At 42.9% G+C, this 16,006-nt stretch overlaps 1 protein-coding gene across 4 annotated transcripts in view; it reads right to left on the reverse strand.

Moving 5' to 3' along the window:
* The window catches only part of ndst3 (N-deacetylase/N-sulfotransferase (heparan glucosaminyl) 3), a 45,075-nt gene that overhangs the window by 2,645 nt on the left and 26,424 nt on the right, over nt 1-16,006 (reverse strand). For 2 of the 4 annotated variants that reach the window (XM_084559424.1, XM_084559425.1), the window contains exons 7-14: nt 10,259-10,441; nt 9,702-9,798; nt 8,651-8,774; nt 7,893-8,067; nt 7,459-7,629; nt 5,815-5,924; nt 2,025-2,127; nt 813-923 (exon numbers count right to left, since the gene is read on the reverse strand). In XM_084559424.1, the coding sequence (XP_084415550.1) occupies nt 813-923; nt 2,025-2,127; nt 5,815-5,924; nt 7,459-7,629; nt 7,893-8,067; nt 8,651-8,774; nt 9,702-9,798; nt 10,259-10,441 (1,074 nt within the window). Of the gene's footprint in view, nt 1-733; nt 924-2,024; nt 2,128-5,814; nt 5,925-7,458; nt 7,630-7,892; nt 8,068-8,650; nt 8,775-9,701; nt 9,799-10,258; nt 10,442-16,006 lie in introns of those variants that run through there. The other 2 variants (XM_084559422.1, XM_084559423.1) reach the window with 1 other exon arrangement.

The raw sequence follows: 16,006 nt of genomic DNA on the forward strand, positions 1-16,006 counted from the left end.
ATGAAATAATTGCACTTTGTTTACCTACTGATTCAAATGCCAACCACAGACAGACAGACAAGAAAGAAAACATGCAGTGAATAGAACTGGAAAACCTAAACTGACATGTCAAGAGGCTCCCTCTGATTCATAATCAGTGACGAACAGCAGCACAATCAAGTCGGCAAACAAAAAGACAGACAGCGTGGAGCAGTGAAGAAGAAAAGCAGCTCTGCAGTGGCCAAGGAGAAACTGGTTTTATACCTTGATGTGATTAGGAGGTAACTGACTTCGGAAAATTACTTTTTATCAGCCCTTTCCAGCACTATTTGACGTCTTTTGTGTTTTATATGAGCAGTTATTTTGTTGTAAGATAGGGCTTCAAGGCCCTGACACATTCTCACAACAATTAATTTGAAGTGGATAAAAAAAGGTAATGTCAACAAAACTGGAATCAAATCTGAAGAATGTCATAGAGTCCCAGTGTGGTTCACTAAGGCACAGATACTGTGTGATAGTTGTCATTCTGCTCAGTACTAATGACTTATTCTGGATAAAATAAGGCTGTTTGAATCTAGTTTTAGACACAACTAGCTCAAGTTTTACTTAAAATTTGAACGAAATATATTGCCAGCTGTACAAGACGATGACAGACAAACATATCAGGTAACAAATGAGAAAGAGACACAAACCATTTGTTAGTTTGTGTGAATGAATCAAACGTAATGGGTGAAGATTGGTTTTCAAAGCTTTTACTAACAACATATTTTACAGTTCTTTCTAATCCCTTGCACTTTTTTTTTTACAGTATAAGAGATGAGCATGCTGCTGACCTTCTGCAGCTCCTCTCTAAGCCAAGAGGGAAGGGGCTGACCGAGGCGGTGTAGCAGCTTTGACAGCTCCACATTGTGCTCCCTGTAGTACCTGGAGAGATATGCACGTGCCTGGAGAGACAAAAGAATGGGAGAAGTGTCAAGATGAGAGCAGAGTAGTTATGATAGACAGACAGATGGGGGAGTGAGGGAGGTGGAAATAAAGCCAAGTATGCAAAGAACGCACGTGGGTGAGATGAGGAAAGACAGAATGCGTAGACAGTCATGGAAATGGGAAGGAAGGGGTGAGAGGAAGTGGCAAAAAGGAAGAATGGAAGGTGGGAGATGACAAAAAGAAGTGTAAGAGGTGGAATGAGTGATGAAAAAAGGGATATGTAGAAGAGAAAATGAGACAGAACGGGGTTACATAGGGAGAAACAAGAAACAGAGTTCCACAATCTTTAGATCAGTTTATTTTTCTTCAGAAGGACTTTAGGGCCACGAAGTGGTATGAGTGGTGCTAAGAAAAGAGAGATTGGAAAGAGGAACAAAATTGCATGAAGGACGCGTGAGATCCATTATCTCTCCCTCACTCTCTTTCTCTCCAGTGTGCATCCCTCATCTCTTCACCTCTCTTGTCTCTTCTCCTTCCTACCCTCTGTCCAATCCCTCTGTCTCCCCGGTGAAAACTCAAACATGGTTTAATTACAGGTGACACCGAGGCCCAGCCATTAGCCATGTGTGAGCACATGTGGGGAGACAGTGTGTTTGTCTTCATGCGAGAGCAAATGTGTGATTCATTGTGTGCAGGTCTGGTCCTCTGGTCTCTCCTCTGCAGAATCAGTAACAAGGATAAAGATTTATGGATTGGATTTTCTCCTTCTCCACCTTACTCCCTCCATCCTAATCCCCCCCCCCCCCCCCCCCCCCCCGTTCTCTCTCTCTCTCACGGGTGTTGTGCCACTATTGAGTCCTCATAATTAGTTTGTAAGTTTCAGGCTGGATCTGATTGGGTGACAGCTTCCACCCCTGTTCGGAGTCCTGTGGGAAATTTTGCCACATCGACGGAGGGGACTGTGGGCTGTCACTGTCAGTCAGGCGGCTGCATCTCCTTTTTTTTTTTTTTTTTTTTTTTATTTGTCCTTTTTTTTAACATTTCATTCAATGTGGATGTCTACAATTTTTTTTCCCTGAGCATTAAACAGTTTTAATATATATATATAAAAAGGTTACCTCTGGCTCCATAGGAGGGTACTTCCTTCCTTTGCTTTTTCCCAAACACTTCGTCTTTCCTCCCTCGAGGAGCTGACACCAAAAGCCCTTCTGAGGGTCAAAGCTGAGAGAAAAGCAGAAAAAAAGCAAGACAAATCTTAATAAAAATGTTGACCTACTGGCTTCAGAAGTAAACCCCAGTGCTGCCGCATTGGTCATAATATTTGGAAGTGCTTTATCTTAAAAGAATCAGGCCTGAAATACAGCAGACACCTTACACGCACAAAACAGGCACAAATATTACTAGGCATTCAACGCACTCTGTCTGACTCTTACTCTTTGAGTATCGGTTTCTCTCTGACGGCTGTGCTGTCTTGTTACATCTCTGTCTGACTCGCCCTCCCTTTTCATGTCTGTCATCTCTGTTATGCACCTTCTCTCTTTCTATTTCTTCCCTTTGTCTTTCTTTCTTTCTTTCTTAATCCAGGCACACGGTAGTTCTAAATATGGTTTACTGCTTGGTTACTACACTAATCAGTGACGTTCAATAATAGGCTACTTCTTTATGAACTGGACAAGACTAGATAGGAACAGATTAGATTATTTTGTTTCAATCTAATTTTAAAATGTGATTACTTTACCCATTCGTTTGGTTCATAAGTAAAGTCATGGCGTGGTTTTGTAACGTAGTAAGTTGAATTAATTAAATGATTTTTATTTAATATTCCAGGTACGTGCCTGCAATTGGATTCTGAAGATGATATGTCTCATAATCATCAGTATACAGGCATTGGCCAACATTGGTTACCCAAGACAAAAACAAATGAATGGATCATTTGACTGTCGTGAATGAGACGTACATGACCAGCTACACGATGACTGATCACAGTCTTCCTATTGGAAAGAGCAGACATGTGGAAACGAGGCTCCCCAAACAAGAAGCAATGTCACTGGGGAATGACTGTGACATGCTTGAGAGGAAACCACATTTCATGACCAAATATGAAACACACAGACTCCACCGAATGAGAAAATCAATGTTTTAATGAATCTGATGCCTCCGTAATGTTCCCTGAACCGCTCTACAAGCATCCCCCGAGAATCCAGAGTCCTGTTCTTATTAGAAGAGTGCAAAGACTGTTGCACCCCCACAGCTTGTTTTATGACAGTCTGTCACAGGCAGGGAGATGGCTGGTGACTTTCAAAGCAAAGTGCCTTTGTAAATAACTGTATGTCATTGCTGTCATGCATATATGCATGGCTACACATGCAAGAACTCTGTGTGTGTATGTGCATGTATATATGGTAAATTGCACGTGCATATTCCTATCTTGCAAATAGATCATTTAGATTTTATTTGGTAACATATTGTTACAATATCTTTTTTTTTTTTTATTATTATTGAGGATTTGTATGTTTACCAATAAGCCATAACATTACGACCACCTTCCTTATATTCTGTAGGTCTCCAAAACGGTTGTGACCCATCAGAGAATGGACATGGGCCCTCTGAGGGTGTCCTGTGGTGTCTGGCAACAGAATGTTTTTAGTGGGGGGTCTTTGGGTTCTATGGGTTGAGAGGAGGGGCCTCTGTTGATCAGGCTTGTTCCAGTGCATCCCACAGATACTCGATCAGTTTGGGATCTAGGGAATTTGGAGGCCAGGTCAACACCTTCATTTTTTTTTTGAGTTGTTCCTAAACCGTTTTTGTGTGTGTGTCTGTGTCAGGCTGCATCCTGCTGGGGATGGCTGCTGCCATCAAGGAGTGTCATTGCTATGGGGTGGGGGTGCCTGGTCTGGTCTAGGTGGGTGGTACATGTCTAAGTAACATCCATATGAATCCCAGGTGCAAAGGTTTCCCAGCAGAATATAGTATTGTCTCAAAATGGTGATGAGTAAATGATGATATTTACTTCTCCTGTCAGTGGTCATAATGTTATGCCCAATCAATGTTTGTGTTGATGCACCTTGCCATAGCATTACAGTAGAACAAAGTAGAGCTGAACAAGATGTACATTACTGCTAACTGCTTTGACAGAGGGCTAATGTGGATGTGATTCAAAGATGCAAATATTTTCTTTATCTGCATGCATCAGTGGATGAATAAAGGGGAGAGAAAGGAGTTCAGTATTTCTTCTCCGGTTTTTCCTCTGACAGGAGGAAGAAAGGAGAGGGGGATTAAATAAATAGGCTCCAGTGTTGAGGATCTGTCAGACCGCTGCCATGTCAAAAGAATGAGAAGGAGAAAAGAAAGATTAGGCTTTTGTGTAACTCGGTCTTCAGCCGGAACACAAACTCAGGATTGTGCACACACACGCGCACACCCACACACACACACCTTATTATTCTGTCAAAATGCATCGCTTTACAAATTATTTGTATGCATGCGGGTTTGTGATTCAAGACAGAGGCACTCTCTGTCCCAATCTGAGACATAAATTCTAGATGTCTCTGTCTGGAGACTTGAGGGCTCGTGGGCAGATTGCATTCTGATGAGTGGTGCTTGAGAAATAAACCGTTTACCCCTCCTCTAAAACGTAAAGGTCACACGCAACATCTCTAATGGAGAACGAGCTGATACGGAACGTCAAGTGGTGAAAGCCAATTCTCTTGAGATGCACGTTTTAGGACTTCATTCAAGCACATTACACATGTCGTTATCGCAAAACACGTGTTACATGGTATCTTAATTATATACAGTATATATGCATTACAAAATAAACTGTCTTTGAATGGTGTTATCTGTTACTGTAGGAATGTGCCTCTGACAGTACATTTGGTTGCTCCTTATTCTACATCTACATCAACATGTATAAAGGAACTTTATTTGCGGCTGCAAAAAATATAGAAATATTGTTTAAACCACATTCTTCCTCTCATGCCCACGGCACATGCCTTTATCATTTGCTGAGACAAATCTGCAGCAAATGTGCTTGGATTCATTATTTATCTTGACTATCTTGGCACAATTGTCTCTGCTTTTTTATTTCTTATTTTATTTTATTTACATTGTTCAGCAGACGTTTTTATTTTATTTATTCTTTCATAATTTTATTTTCAGTGAGCTGAGACACAAACGGGCAGGCCCCATATGTGTGAGGAATGACAAACAAAAAGCATCCAACTGTAATTGCAAATATATAGATTTTTTTTTTTTACTTTTTAATAAGGTTCTTAAATACACTTATGTGATGGTTAAAATAGGAGCGTTAGTCAAATGTAAATGTTTATTATATTAATTACAAATCTGAATATTTCCAGGTTTGCTTTATTAAAAATAAGGCATTACAAACATGCCATTTCAGCCAAGAATGTGGGACATACCCTCTGCACTTAAATGTGTAAAACCCCTTCTTCTACGCTGATATTCTCTTTTTTGTCTCATCTCCATCTCTGTCTGTTGTGAGGACTCAATACATTTTTTTTTCTTTCCCACAAATGCTGACAAAACCCAAAACCCAAATCCGTGTAAAGCCGGACATTTAAGGGCTCTTTGCAAATAGCCATGTGATATGACTGTGTGTTGTATTTGGCACTCAATAACAGCGTTTGGCAGTGAAGGCTTGAAAACAGGAGACGGCCAGTTTAGCACCTCATCGTTCCACCAGTAGATGTCAGGCTTCGCACAAATTTGTGATTGAGTCTTGTTGCAGGTTTAATTTGTACTGTCATTTTTATGACCCTGCATGTCAGGTGAAAGGTGCCAACACCGCAGGATGCCCGAGATTGAAGCGAGTTGAGAGGAGGAGAGAGCCAAAGAGAGAGAGAGAGAGAGAGAGAGAGAAAAGTTGACATACTATTTGACACTTACGTAAGGGCCTGGGAGTAGTTGAAGTGAGGAGTGACTCCCAGAAATTTCTGTACTTCATCCATCACTGCTGCAGGGTCAGTTCTCAGCTGGTGGCCGTCTATGATCATCACCTGCACACAGATGCATTCAAATCGATTAGAGCAGGGTGCATGCAAAGCACAGGAGCAGCTAGTGATACTGGATCCACTTTGTTGACGGCCACAAAACTTATGAACTATGAAATATGAACTCTGACAGCAGATTGCATACATGAATACACTAGTTTAATAATGCAAACACAAACAGTGCCCACTTGATTAGATATACATGTGCACAAGATATTTAGTGTTGCTGACAGTGATGCAAATTTAGTTAAATGTTCCTTATTGAGGTCGCACAGGCAATAGTCTTAGTTAACTACAATACTGTACAAGACTATATCATATTAAGAGGTGTTTCTCGTGGTTTGTGGTCCACATTTACATACAGGAAGCGTGTAAAAGTTTTAGCCACTTCAAAATCTTCAACATTCAAACCATAGCAGCAGGCAGGCAATACGTTCTAAATCCATTCTGCAGCATGACAACGGCTCCAAACCTACAGCCACAGACAAAAAGAGCTTTCTTCAGCAACTAAAAGAACAAGAAGTCTCGCAACAGATGGTCAAACCCCCACAGAGCAGTGATCTTAATATCATGGAGTCAGTCTGGGATTACACAAAGGCACAGAAGCAGAGGAGACAATAAATCCAAAGAAGAATTGTGGCAAGATGGGTGAAGCAACCTACTTGAAAAGTAGAAAATTGTGCAAAAAAACGAGTGCACTGGAAAAAATGTGTGCTGAAGGTTTTTGAATACAATAAATAATGTGAGGCATTCTTTTGGGAGGCACATTTATTATTTTTAATACGTAAAACGTATGCACAGTACTGGAAACAAGTGATGCAGATTATTAGAGATATTTCTCAACACAATGCAGTGCTGTAAAACACAACCATTGACCACATGACCTTAGTGCTACTAAGTTTAACTTACCACCCATATGACAATGTCAACAAGAAACAGCACAGGTAACATATAAGTAGATATTGGATTAAGAGCTGTATTGAATGTGCATTGCACTTCACTTAATAAAGTGAACAGAGTGTACACACCAGTTGTTTCAGTTATGCATTCTATTACTAAACACCAGAAGATGGTAACCTCAAAAGCAGATATCTTTTTTTTTTTAATTTAGTTTCTTAAAAACTTATATTACAAACCAATTCAGCCATTTAAAGAAGCCATATCATGCCCTTTTGTAGGTTTATCATTTTATATTGAGGTTCTGTTAGAACAGATTTTCTAAGTTCTTAAACACAGTATTTTTCTCATACTATACATTTCTGCAGAATGTCTTTTCACCATCTGTTTTAGCTCCTGTCTCCTTAAGCCCCCCCTCCCGTAAAGCCCAGTCTACACAGTGATTGGTGAAATGGCCCACTTTGTTGTTTTGACATCAACCACTCAGACCACATATGTTCATTAGGTTACGTTATGATGTAGATCGGTAACAAAAAAACAAAACTCCCTTTTGCAGTGTAACTTTATAGACCTTTTACATGCACTTAAAAGGTACAGAAAAAACTAAAATAAAGGGGAAACTCTGAAAAGCGAGCATGCCTACCTGGTTAGCAGGATAGTATGTTAGCCACCGCTCGAGGTGTGTGGCGTACAGACCGGGGATGAGGCAGCGGCTCTGCAGGGAGCGCAGCTCAGCTGGTGCTCCCTGTCTCGCGCTGATGACATCATAGAAGGTGAAGCGTAGGGCCGCATGGTCCTCATGAGCTCTTTGATGCTGAGGAGGGTTCACAAACACCAAGGGTTCACCGTCTTACTCATCACAGAATTATACAGGTTTCTTTTTTTTCCTGTGACACAAAAGTCGGCATGAAACTCCTATCTCATTAATCAGTCTTCATTTAGATATAAAATGGGGCTCATTAATTTCCCCCTCTAACTCACTGTTGACTGCAAGCCCAGTTGCAGAGAGTTAAAAATACTTCATGTGCAGTCACAGGCATCTAATATATTCTCTGTGTGTTTGTGTGCAGTACTTACCTGATACCAGCTGTAGGCCCTGTCAGAGGGGTTGATGAGCAGGGTGATGATCTTGGCCTTGGGCAGCAGGGCAGCAGCTCGCCGTGGGGACTCCTCTGAGGGGAAATAGTTGGCGCTCTTCTCAAACAGGAAGTCCGTGCTAACATTAGAGGGCACGGGGAAAAACTCCATGTACCTGAGGCAACAGACACGCAGGAAATTGAGAAGGAATACAAACACACACGCAACATGTTTGCCTCATACGCAAGCATCCATCATTACTGCAAACTCAGGCACCCCCTCAAGCACATACAGCTGCATTTTTACACGTTTTCCAAAGTCAGATTCAACTTCGAAAGTCAAGTTACAGCCTCTATCTGTGCATAGACAATGATCCAAAAATAAGCGTGACGGTATATTCTAAAGAGTGTTAAATGAAGAATTTTCAGAGTCAAGTCTTTATGGATGACTTTGGAGAATGCGGCAGCTGTGTCTCTGTCAGCTAAACGCCCCGTTTATGGGTCATTTTAGGCAGCCATATGTTTGTTGGCTTCTGTTTGTCGGCTTAAAAGATCATTTTGAAGACGTTCTTGGACCGTTTTGAACCGCTTAATGCATCACTGCAGTCTGCAAGACACACAACAGCCTATAACAACCTCGCAAAATGAGAAAGGGTCCTGTGTAACATTTCATTTCGCTTTAAGCGCTACCTAATAAAAAGCAAAGACAGGAGAATGAAAGACACGGTGTGGGAAGCGTTTGTTTGTGTGCGTTCTCACCAGTCAATGCCTTTGTGGTAGTTGTTGGTGTTGAAGAACTGGACCTCCTCATAAGTCTTCGGACTGGGGAAGTTACTGGAGATGGAGGGATGCATGAGTAGGAAGAGATAAAGTGCTGTCGTTCCTGGAAGAAAGGGCATAATTCATAACTGGCTCGTTAATTCTGTTCAGCGGAGAGTAGTCTGTGTGTGAAAGTGTTCTTCAGTGTGTGTGTGTGTGTGTTTCAGTATGTGTGAGAGCTGTCATCTACTGATCCATACTGGATGATTTTTTTCCCCCTCTGCAAGATTTATATCTTTCTGAGAATTCACCATGAGAGTGAATGTCTGTGTGTGTGTGTGTGTGTGTGTGTGTGTGTGTGTGCGTCTGCAACGATCAGGGCCTCCCCCATCAAATGATTCAAAACCATTTGACACCAATCAGCACTGGGGCTTTGGTCATGCCCTCTGTCTCACCCTCAGCAGCGCTCTTTTCACCCAGTTCCCCTCACACTTTCTCCCACACATCCTGCCACATTCCCTCCCTCGCCTCGTTTCCTATTTGTAGCAACATCTCCAACATACCCCGTCCTAAAATGAGAATACATCGCGCTGCAAGTGTTGCTGGGTTGCTAATGTTGCTATGATGACCCCTCGTCCTCATCCGGGAGATTATCACACGGCTAATTAGCAGCTATGAGGGACCTCCTCACCTTTCACCCCAAACGGCGGCTATTAGAAATGTCTGAATTCCCACAGAGGAGATACTCGGGAATGAAGTAATATATACACATATTCAATAAGCTGCTCTTTTCTTGTCTCTTCGACGGAGACGGTAAAAGAAAAAGAAAGCCGTCGGTGGCTCAGCGCTGTATCTCTAAGCATCTAAAGTAGATAGCATGTGGGTGGAAGAAAAAAGGTAAGAGCCTCCTCCTTTGTCTCCCTCTGGCAGGACCAAAGGAGAGAGGGGGATTAAATGAACAGGCTCTGATGTGCAGGATCCAGACACCTGTGCACACAGGAGAAGTCTCTTTGTTGCATGTTCATGTCTGAGTGTTTGCAAGTATATTAACCTGTTTTCTGTGGCCCTATGACCATGAACTTGGGTAACCTATCGCAGGTTTTCTCTTTGGACCAGATGTCTTTATGTCGTTTGTCATCACATGGGTTCTGCAAAAGCAAAGAAAAAAAGGATTAGAGGTTAAAGTAACACATTATACGCGCCATTAAAAGCGCCATGAAGCCATACACAGAATGAATAAGTGAAATTTTCTGTTTTCAGCATGCACTACCTTGCAACAGAACGCAGACACACAGAAATATGCATATGCATCGTCAAACACCACAAGAAAAAGTTAAAAATACAGAAAACATTCACAAAGAAATGGTTAGACTTTCAATTTCCTTTAAAATTCACAGAGAGACAAATGAATACAAAACAGAGTAAACACTTCCTACAACAGACCACCATTCCCCTTTTTAATCATCTCCACGCCAAAATGTTACACATGTATATTTTCCCACAGATTTTGTTTTTGAGTCTATATGCACAAACTGTGTAAACTCATGCAGAAACACACACACACACACTCAAGCCCATACATGCAGGCGAACACCTTTGCAAACTCACCTGCCAGAGTGGGTTCCTTTGTTCGGGAAAAAGCTGGAAATACTTGTGCGCGAGCTGGAGGGGTGGGAGCGTGTGGAGTTTCATGTTCGTCCATGAGCGGAGGAAGGAGGCCAGGTGGACAAACGTGTAGAGACCCAGTCGGTCGTTGCCATAGTTAGACAGGTGGGTCATGAATATACTTATCTGGAGATAGTAAAGATAGAGGGGGATACATATTTATTGCATTTTGCAAAATCGTGATTAACAAGAGTTCATGTGACTTCAGTGAAAAGCAAACAGATTATTTCTCAGCGTAAGATTATACACTAACTTTCCGTGCAACACAGTTCAAGTACAAAGAGGCAAACCAGCTGATAAACTGATGTGTTCCCTGCTCCTGAGGAGGCAGCACAATGCTCCTCACAGCCACTGGGTGAATGGAGAGGGGCGGCTTCACATGTGAGTGTTTCAGAGTGTGTTCATGATGGCTGGTGTGTGAGAGGAATGAGGAGAGACTCGGAGGGAGCGAGGGAGCGATAGTGTGTCGATCCAGGCTATACGTCCACGCCTCAGTGCTTTTATAGGCTGATCAAAGAGACAAGCGAAGATAGCTGCAACCGACCAATGCACGCGCACACAAACACACACACACTTCTTTTGTGATTGCAGGGAGCTGGGGAACTTGGATGAAACGGTAACATCAGCCATTAAGATATGAATTATTTGTTGAACGCAGGCATGTGTGTCTGAGTCTGTGTGCATGAGTCAGTGTAACGGGGGGAGATGTCTGCATGAATGTGAACACACACGCACACTCTGAAGGACACTTTTCACTTCATTTCCTCACCAAGTACACTAACCCTAACCTGACTAACCCTTAGCTCATCATTCGAATTTAAAGGATTTCTGTTTTTCGTCCCCGAAAGGAAAGCAGGTCCCCACAATATGACTGGTGCATATGGGTTTATGTCTGCACAACATAAGTACAGACACAAACATGGAAAGACTCGTTCAAGCATACACAGTGAGTTTCCTGGTGACAGAGGACTAACGACGCTTCTCTTAAAAGGCGAAGGTTGCTGTAGATACAGAGCGACACAGTGTCGGGGTTTGATGGATCAGCGTCCGGCTGACCTGGAAAGCTGCTCAGAATACTGATCACCGCTGAATACTGATGGCGGGAATGCGCCGGTGTGAATGTGCGTGGGGGGGACTCTGCGGGAGGGAGGAAGAGGAACAGATGTGTGTGGCTACTTCTGTGTGACAGAGTGCAACAGAGAAAGAAAAAAAAAAAAAAAAGAGGCGACAATACGGATGTCAGAGTTATTTTTTTTTATGTGCGGGAGCGCCTGCGCCTGTCAAATGTTTATGCTTTTGTGCGTCTACCAACGCAACTGTGTGCATCTGCCACTGCCTTCTTATCTCGCGCTCACTCTACGCAAAACCAGCAGCGCACCATCCAGGCGCTTCATACCAATCTAGCTGATGTTGGAGCAACAACAATGTGGCACCACTGTCGAGGCATCGCCAAGCACAACAGAGACAAGTCCAGTAAAAAGTGTTAGTTTGCGCCTCGCTGTAATGTCAAAACCCTCCAAAGCTCCCATTTCAAAGCACGACCGGAGAACTTGAAGCACTACTCTAAGAAAAGTGTAAAATTAAATTTGACCATGTCTCACTGGAAACATCTATTCACATGTAGGACTGTGGGATTTCCCACAGCACCCTGCAGTAGGTTGCAAAGCAAGATGTGACTATTACAAAATGAGAAGTATTTGTGCTGACATCCAGTGAATGCAGGGAAATCTGACCTGAATAAGAACCGTATCAGTCTCCCCTTTTTCTGTGTTGGTTTTTATTTTATCCTTTTGAAAGCAGGCAAGGTGATCAAAAAGTGATTTATGTTCCCTTCAAACCACTCAATAGCCTATGATGTCTGACTCAGACTGTGATTGGAGGGGTTGTACTATTTGTGTGTATGTGTGCGGTGTGTGCGCAGGTGTATGAAAGACAAAGGGAATGCAAGAGAGAATCTGGGTATTACTGAACATGGAAACATTCATTATGGAGCTTAAGCACCGGCTGCCAAATTAAACAAAGGCGGAGAGAGAAGATGATTTGTGTTTGTAATTGGAGAGCTGCAGAAAAGGAGGAAAAAAGGAGGGAGGGGGGTAGCAAAGCAAAACGGAGAGAGTAACCTTGGCAGGTGAGTCTGAATTAAAAGTAAAACAAAAAAGACACTTGAGAGAATGTTAATCTCCCGACACCGTGCAAACTCCAAACCCCTTTTGGTTGAAGGACTCACTGTGGCTAAGGATTCAATTAACTGAACCATATAAACCTTTTCTGGGCATGGAGTGCCACGTCTCATTTCCTCAATATTGGATTGCTTTGAGTCCCATATGTGCCTTTAATAAAGAATACGGCACTAATAATTTAACACCAGGACTGGGCTCAAACCATACTTGGAACTGGACTGGGAGAGAAGTATAAAAAACGAGAGACACAAGCCCATCCCCTCGGCCTCCCTCTTTTAATCTCTGTCCCTTGTCTTTTCCTCTCATTGCTCCTGTGCAGCTTCATTTCCTTCCTCTTCTCTCATCCGTTTAATGTCTTCCTCTCACTCTCTCTCCTGCTCTGAAAAGTCACTTTATGTCTTTTTTTTCCCCCTCTCTCTCTCTCTCTCTCTCTCTCTCTCCGATCTCACGCTGACCTAGATGCTCTGATGAAGCATGTCAGTCCAACGTTGAAGGGATGTTCTTCAAAATCCACAGCAGACACACATGAAAAACAAATGCCATGTCTTGGAAGATTAAGAGAACGGCGGCCATGTATTTGAGTTTGTGACATGTTCCAATCCCCTCCAACATGATTGCATTTTTGAAGAAATTACTTGTTTTACTGGCCTTTGGTTGAGGACAGGATTCATTCTTTTTTCTACAGGTATCTATTCATCTATTTATCTGCAAACAAAAAACTTCTCTAAAATCAAGCACTGTTTTTGTTTTTCGCCATAGATGAGCAAAGAAAGGTCAAACCATCTACTAACAGGGAAGCAACAGCATGTGCAAACTATCTACAATAAATTGGAGCCGTGTCCCAATTCCATAATGCACACTAATTCTAAGCAGATTCTGAAGATGTGTGTTTACTGTGGAAAATAAAAATAAACTGAAGTACACTGAAACCAGACGCCATTCCTTCTAAATACAAGTCCTTGTTGAGAGCGCTGTCAATGAACGATATCAAAAACACGACAGTCACCTTGAGCGATGTCTAGAAAGACAAATAAGCATTAAATCTTGAGGAATAAAAACATTTGCTTACTCTTTGTGAACCGGTGACATTCCAGAGTCACAGCCATCCGATGCTGCACGTATTTGTTCGTATACATACTACCTGCTAAACAGCATGAACGTGTGTATACGGTATATAGGCCGACCCTTTCAACCAGACTCTTGGGCCACAACATGAAGAGCTGGAAGCCAGTCTTAAATTAGAATCAAGGGGAGAAACAGTAAAAATCCAAGCATCAATGAGAGCACAGTGGGCTCCGGCTGCAAAAAAAAGATCAGTGGCTCTGCAGGCCTCCCTAGGCATTCACTGTACCCACACCTTCGCAGGTGGAGACAATTAAGACAATGAAGCCCATCCACCACCTTAAGCCTCGCGCTGTCAATGTAAGGCCTTTGGGGGCTCAGAGGTGCCTGACACTCCTCTGTGGAATTAGCGTTGAAAAGCCATTTTTTTTACTGTTCATGGACAGTATTGCTCAATAAAATAGAGGAGCTACTCACAGCTAGAAAATGAGAATACATGAGAAAATAAAGTGGCAGTGTTATATATATAGTTTGTAGTGCGTACTGTATACAGTTAGTATGTAGAATGAAATTGTCCAAGTGTATTCAAGTTCTGTACTCAGGGTTTTTGGCAGGTTGTTCCAAGCCTCTTGGAGAATTTGCAGCATGTCTTCAAGATGTGTCAGCATCTCTCTGCTGAAGATATATTTTTATAAGTTATTCTTGTGTGTTGGCATTGTTGTCGCGCTGCAGAACTGTTGCACAATTCTCTTTGTATTTTGTTTACTCTCGGCTGCTCCCTGCCATCTTCGTCCCAAGTTTTGCACCCCCCACCCCACACTTCAGTGCGTAGCCGTAGTTTCCCATTACAGACCACTTAGTTCCACATACAATTCTCGCTGATTGAACTGTTATTGCTGCTAAAATGAAGCCTGCCCCTCCTTTCACTCTCCTTCTCCATCATCGTCCTCTCTCTTCTTCTCACTCTGCCAATTGACTCTCTCTCTCTCACTCTCTCTCTCTCTCTCTCTCTCTCTCTCTCTCTCTCTCCTTCTCACGGTCCATCTACTGTCTCCGTCTCATCAGTGGATAATTGAAAGCTGAACGTCAACACAGCAAATGATTTGGATTCAATTTATTCTGCCTGCTCCAGTCAACATCTACTGGCCTCTACCATTCTGCCATCTTTCACTGCTTTACTCTCGCTTTCTTCTCCTGTTTGGATTGTAGCTTATTGTGTGTGCATGCATGTGTGCATGTGTGCATGTGTGCGTGTGTTTGACTGCACGCGTGTGAGGGCCTGTACGTGTTGATGAGCTGCCAAAGCCTTCAGTAGCAATCAGCAGGACTCAGAAGAAAGGGGAGGGTGGAGTGGAAATGAGACAAAAAGAAGTGTGGAAAGATTCACAAGTATGAGCAAAGTCAACACGCACAGGTTGGAAATTACAAAAGGACAAAGAAAAGCGAAGGCGGAGAGAGATAGGAGGCCTGATGTCAGGGAAAGAACAACAACAATGAGAGGTGTGAGGGTGAGAAGTGGGTAAGAAAAGAGGGCTAGGAGGGAGAGAGAGATTGTGCTGATATTTGGTGTTTGGCTAATAAGCTTAGTGGCAGAGCTAAGCGCTAAATGTCAGCCCTGATATATGTCTATAGCTCTGCTTATGCCAGCTGGACACACATTTATACAAAACACACACACACGCGCGCACAAATACTTGCATGCTTTGGCCACACAAACGCATGCATTGGTGTGTGTTTGTGTGTGTCTATATGTGCATCACTTCCTCTCTGTATGTGTCTGGGTTCTCAAGTGACACAAGATGCCGTGACCTGAAAATTAAATCTCAATCTGTCTGCCACCTTCTCACCCCACTCCCCCCCCCCCCCTTCCTCCTCTCAGCCTCCTCCTTTTCCCTCTCTCTCTCTCTTTTTCTCTCCCCCTTCCCTCTCATCATCTCTCTGGTCATTTATTGGGAAATTACTTGTGCCCTACTGGCTGTTTGCAATCAATTGAGGAGTGTGCGAGAGGTGAGCTCAGTGATTGTTGATGCAACCCTGAATGACGCAAAAGTATCCAAACACGCATAGACACACACACACACGCATGCGCGCGCACATTCGATACGTGCACATGCGATCACGCTGTATCCAGTATCCGTATATCCATTGCTGTCAGTGGTAAACTGCTGCCAAAGGCCAAATGTGATTTAAAGTCATTGAACAGGAGGTGGCAATGTTACCAATGTGCAGATCATCAAACAACAGGAAACCCCCCTGGGGCTAAAGCAGCGAGCAACAGAACACTATTGATTACACGTACAAAGTGCATACACTAATTAAGCTTTTGTGCATCTGCAAATGGGAACACAGCGGCGAGAAGCGAAAATGAATCATCAGTCTGTACTGTATGTGCTTGTGTGCGTGTGTGTGTGTGTGCGTGCGTGCGAGCACTGTGCATGCGCGTGGATGT

This window comes from Chelon labrosus (genome assembly GCF_963514085.1).
Source record: "Chelon labrosus genome assembly, chromosome: 2".
Classification (NCBI taxonomy): Eukaryota; Metazoa; Chordata; class Actinopteri; order Mugiliformes; family Mugilidae; genus Chelon; species Chelon labrosus.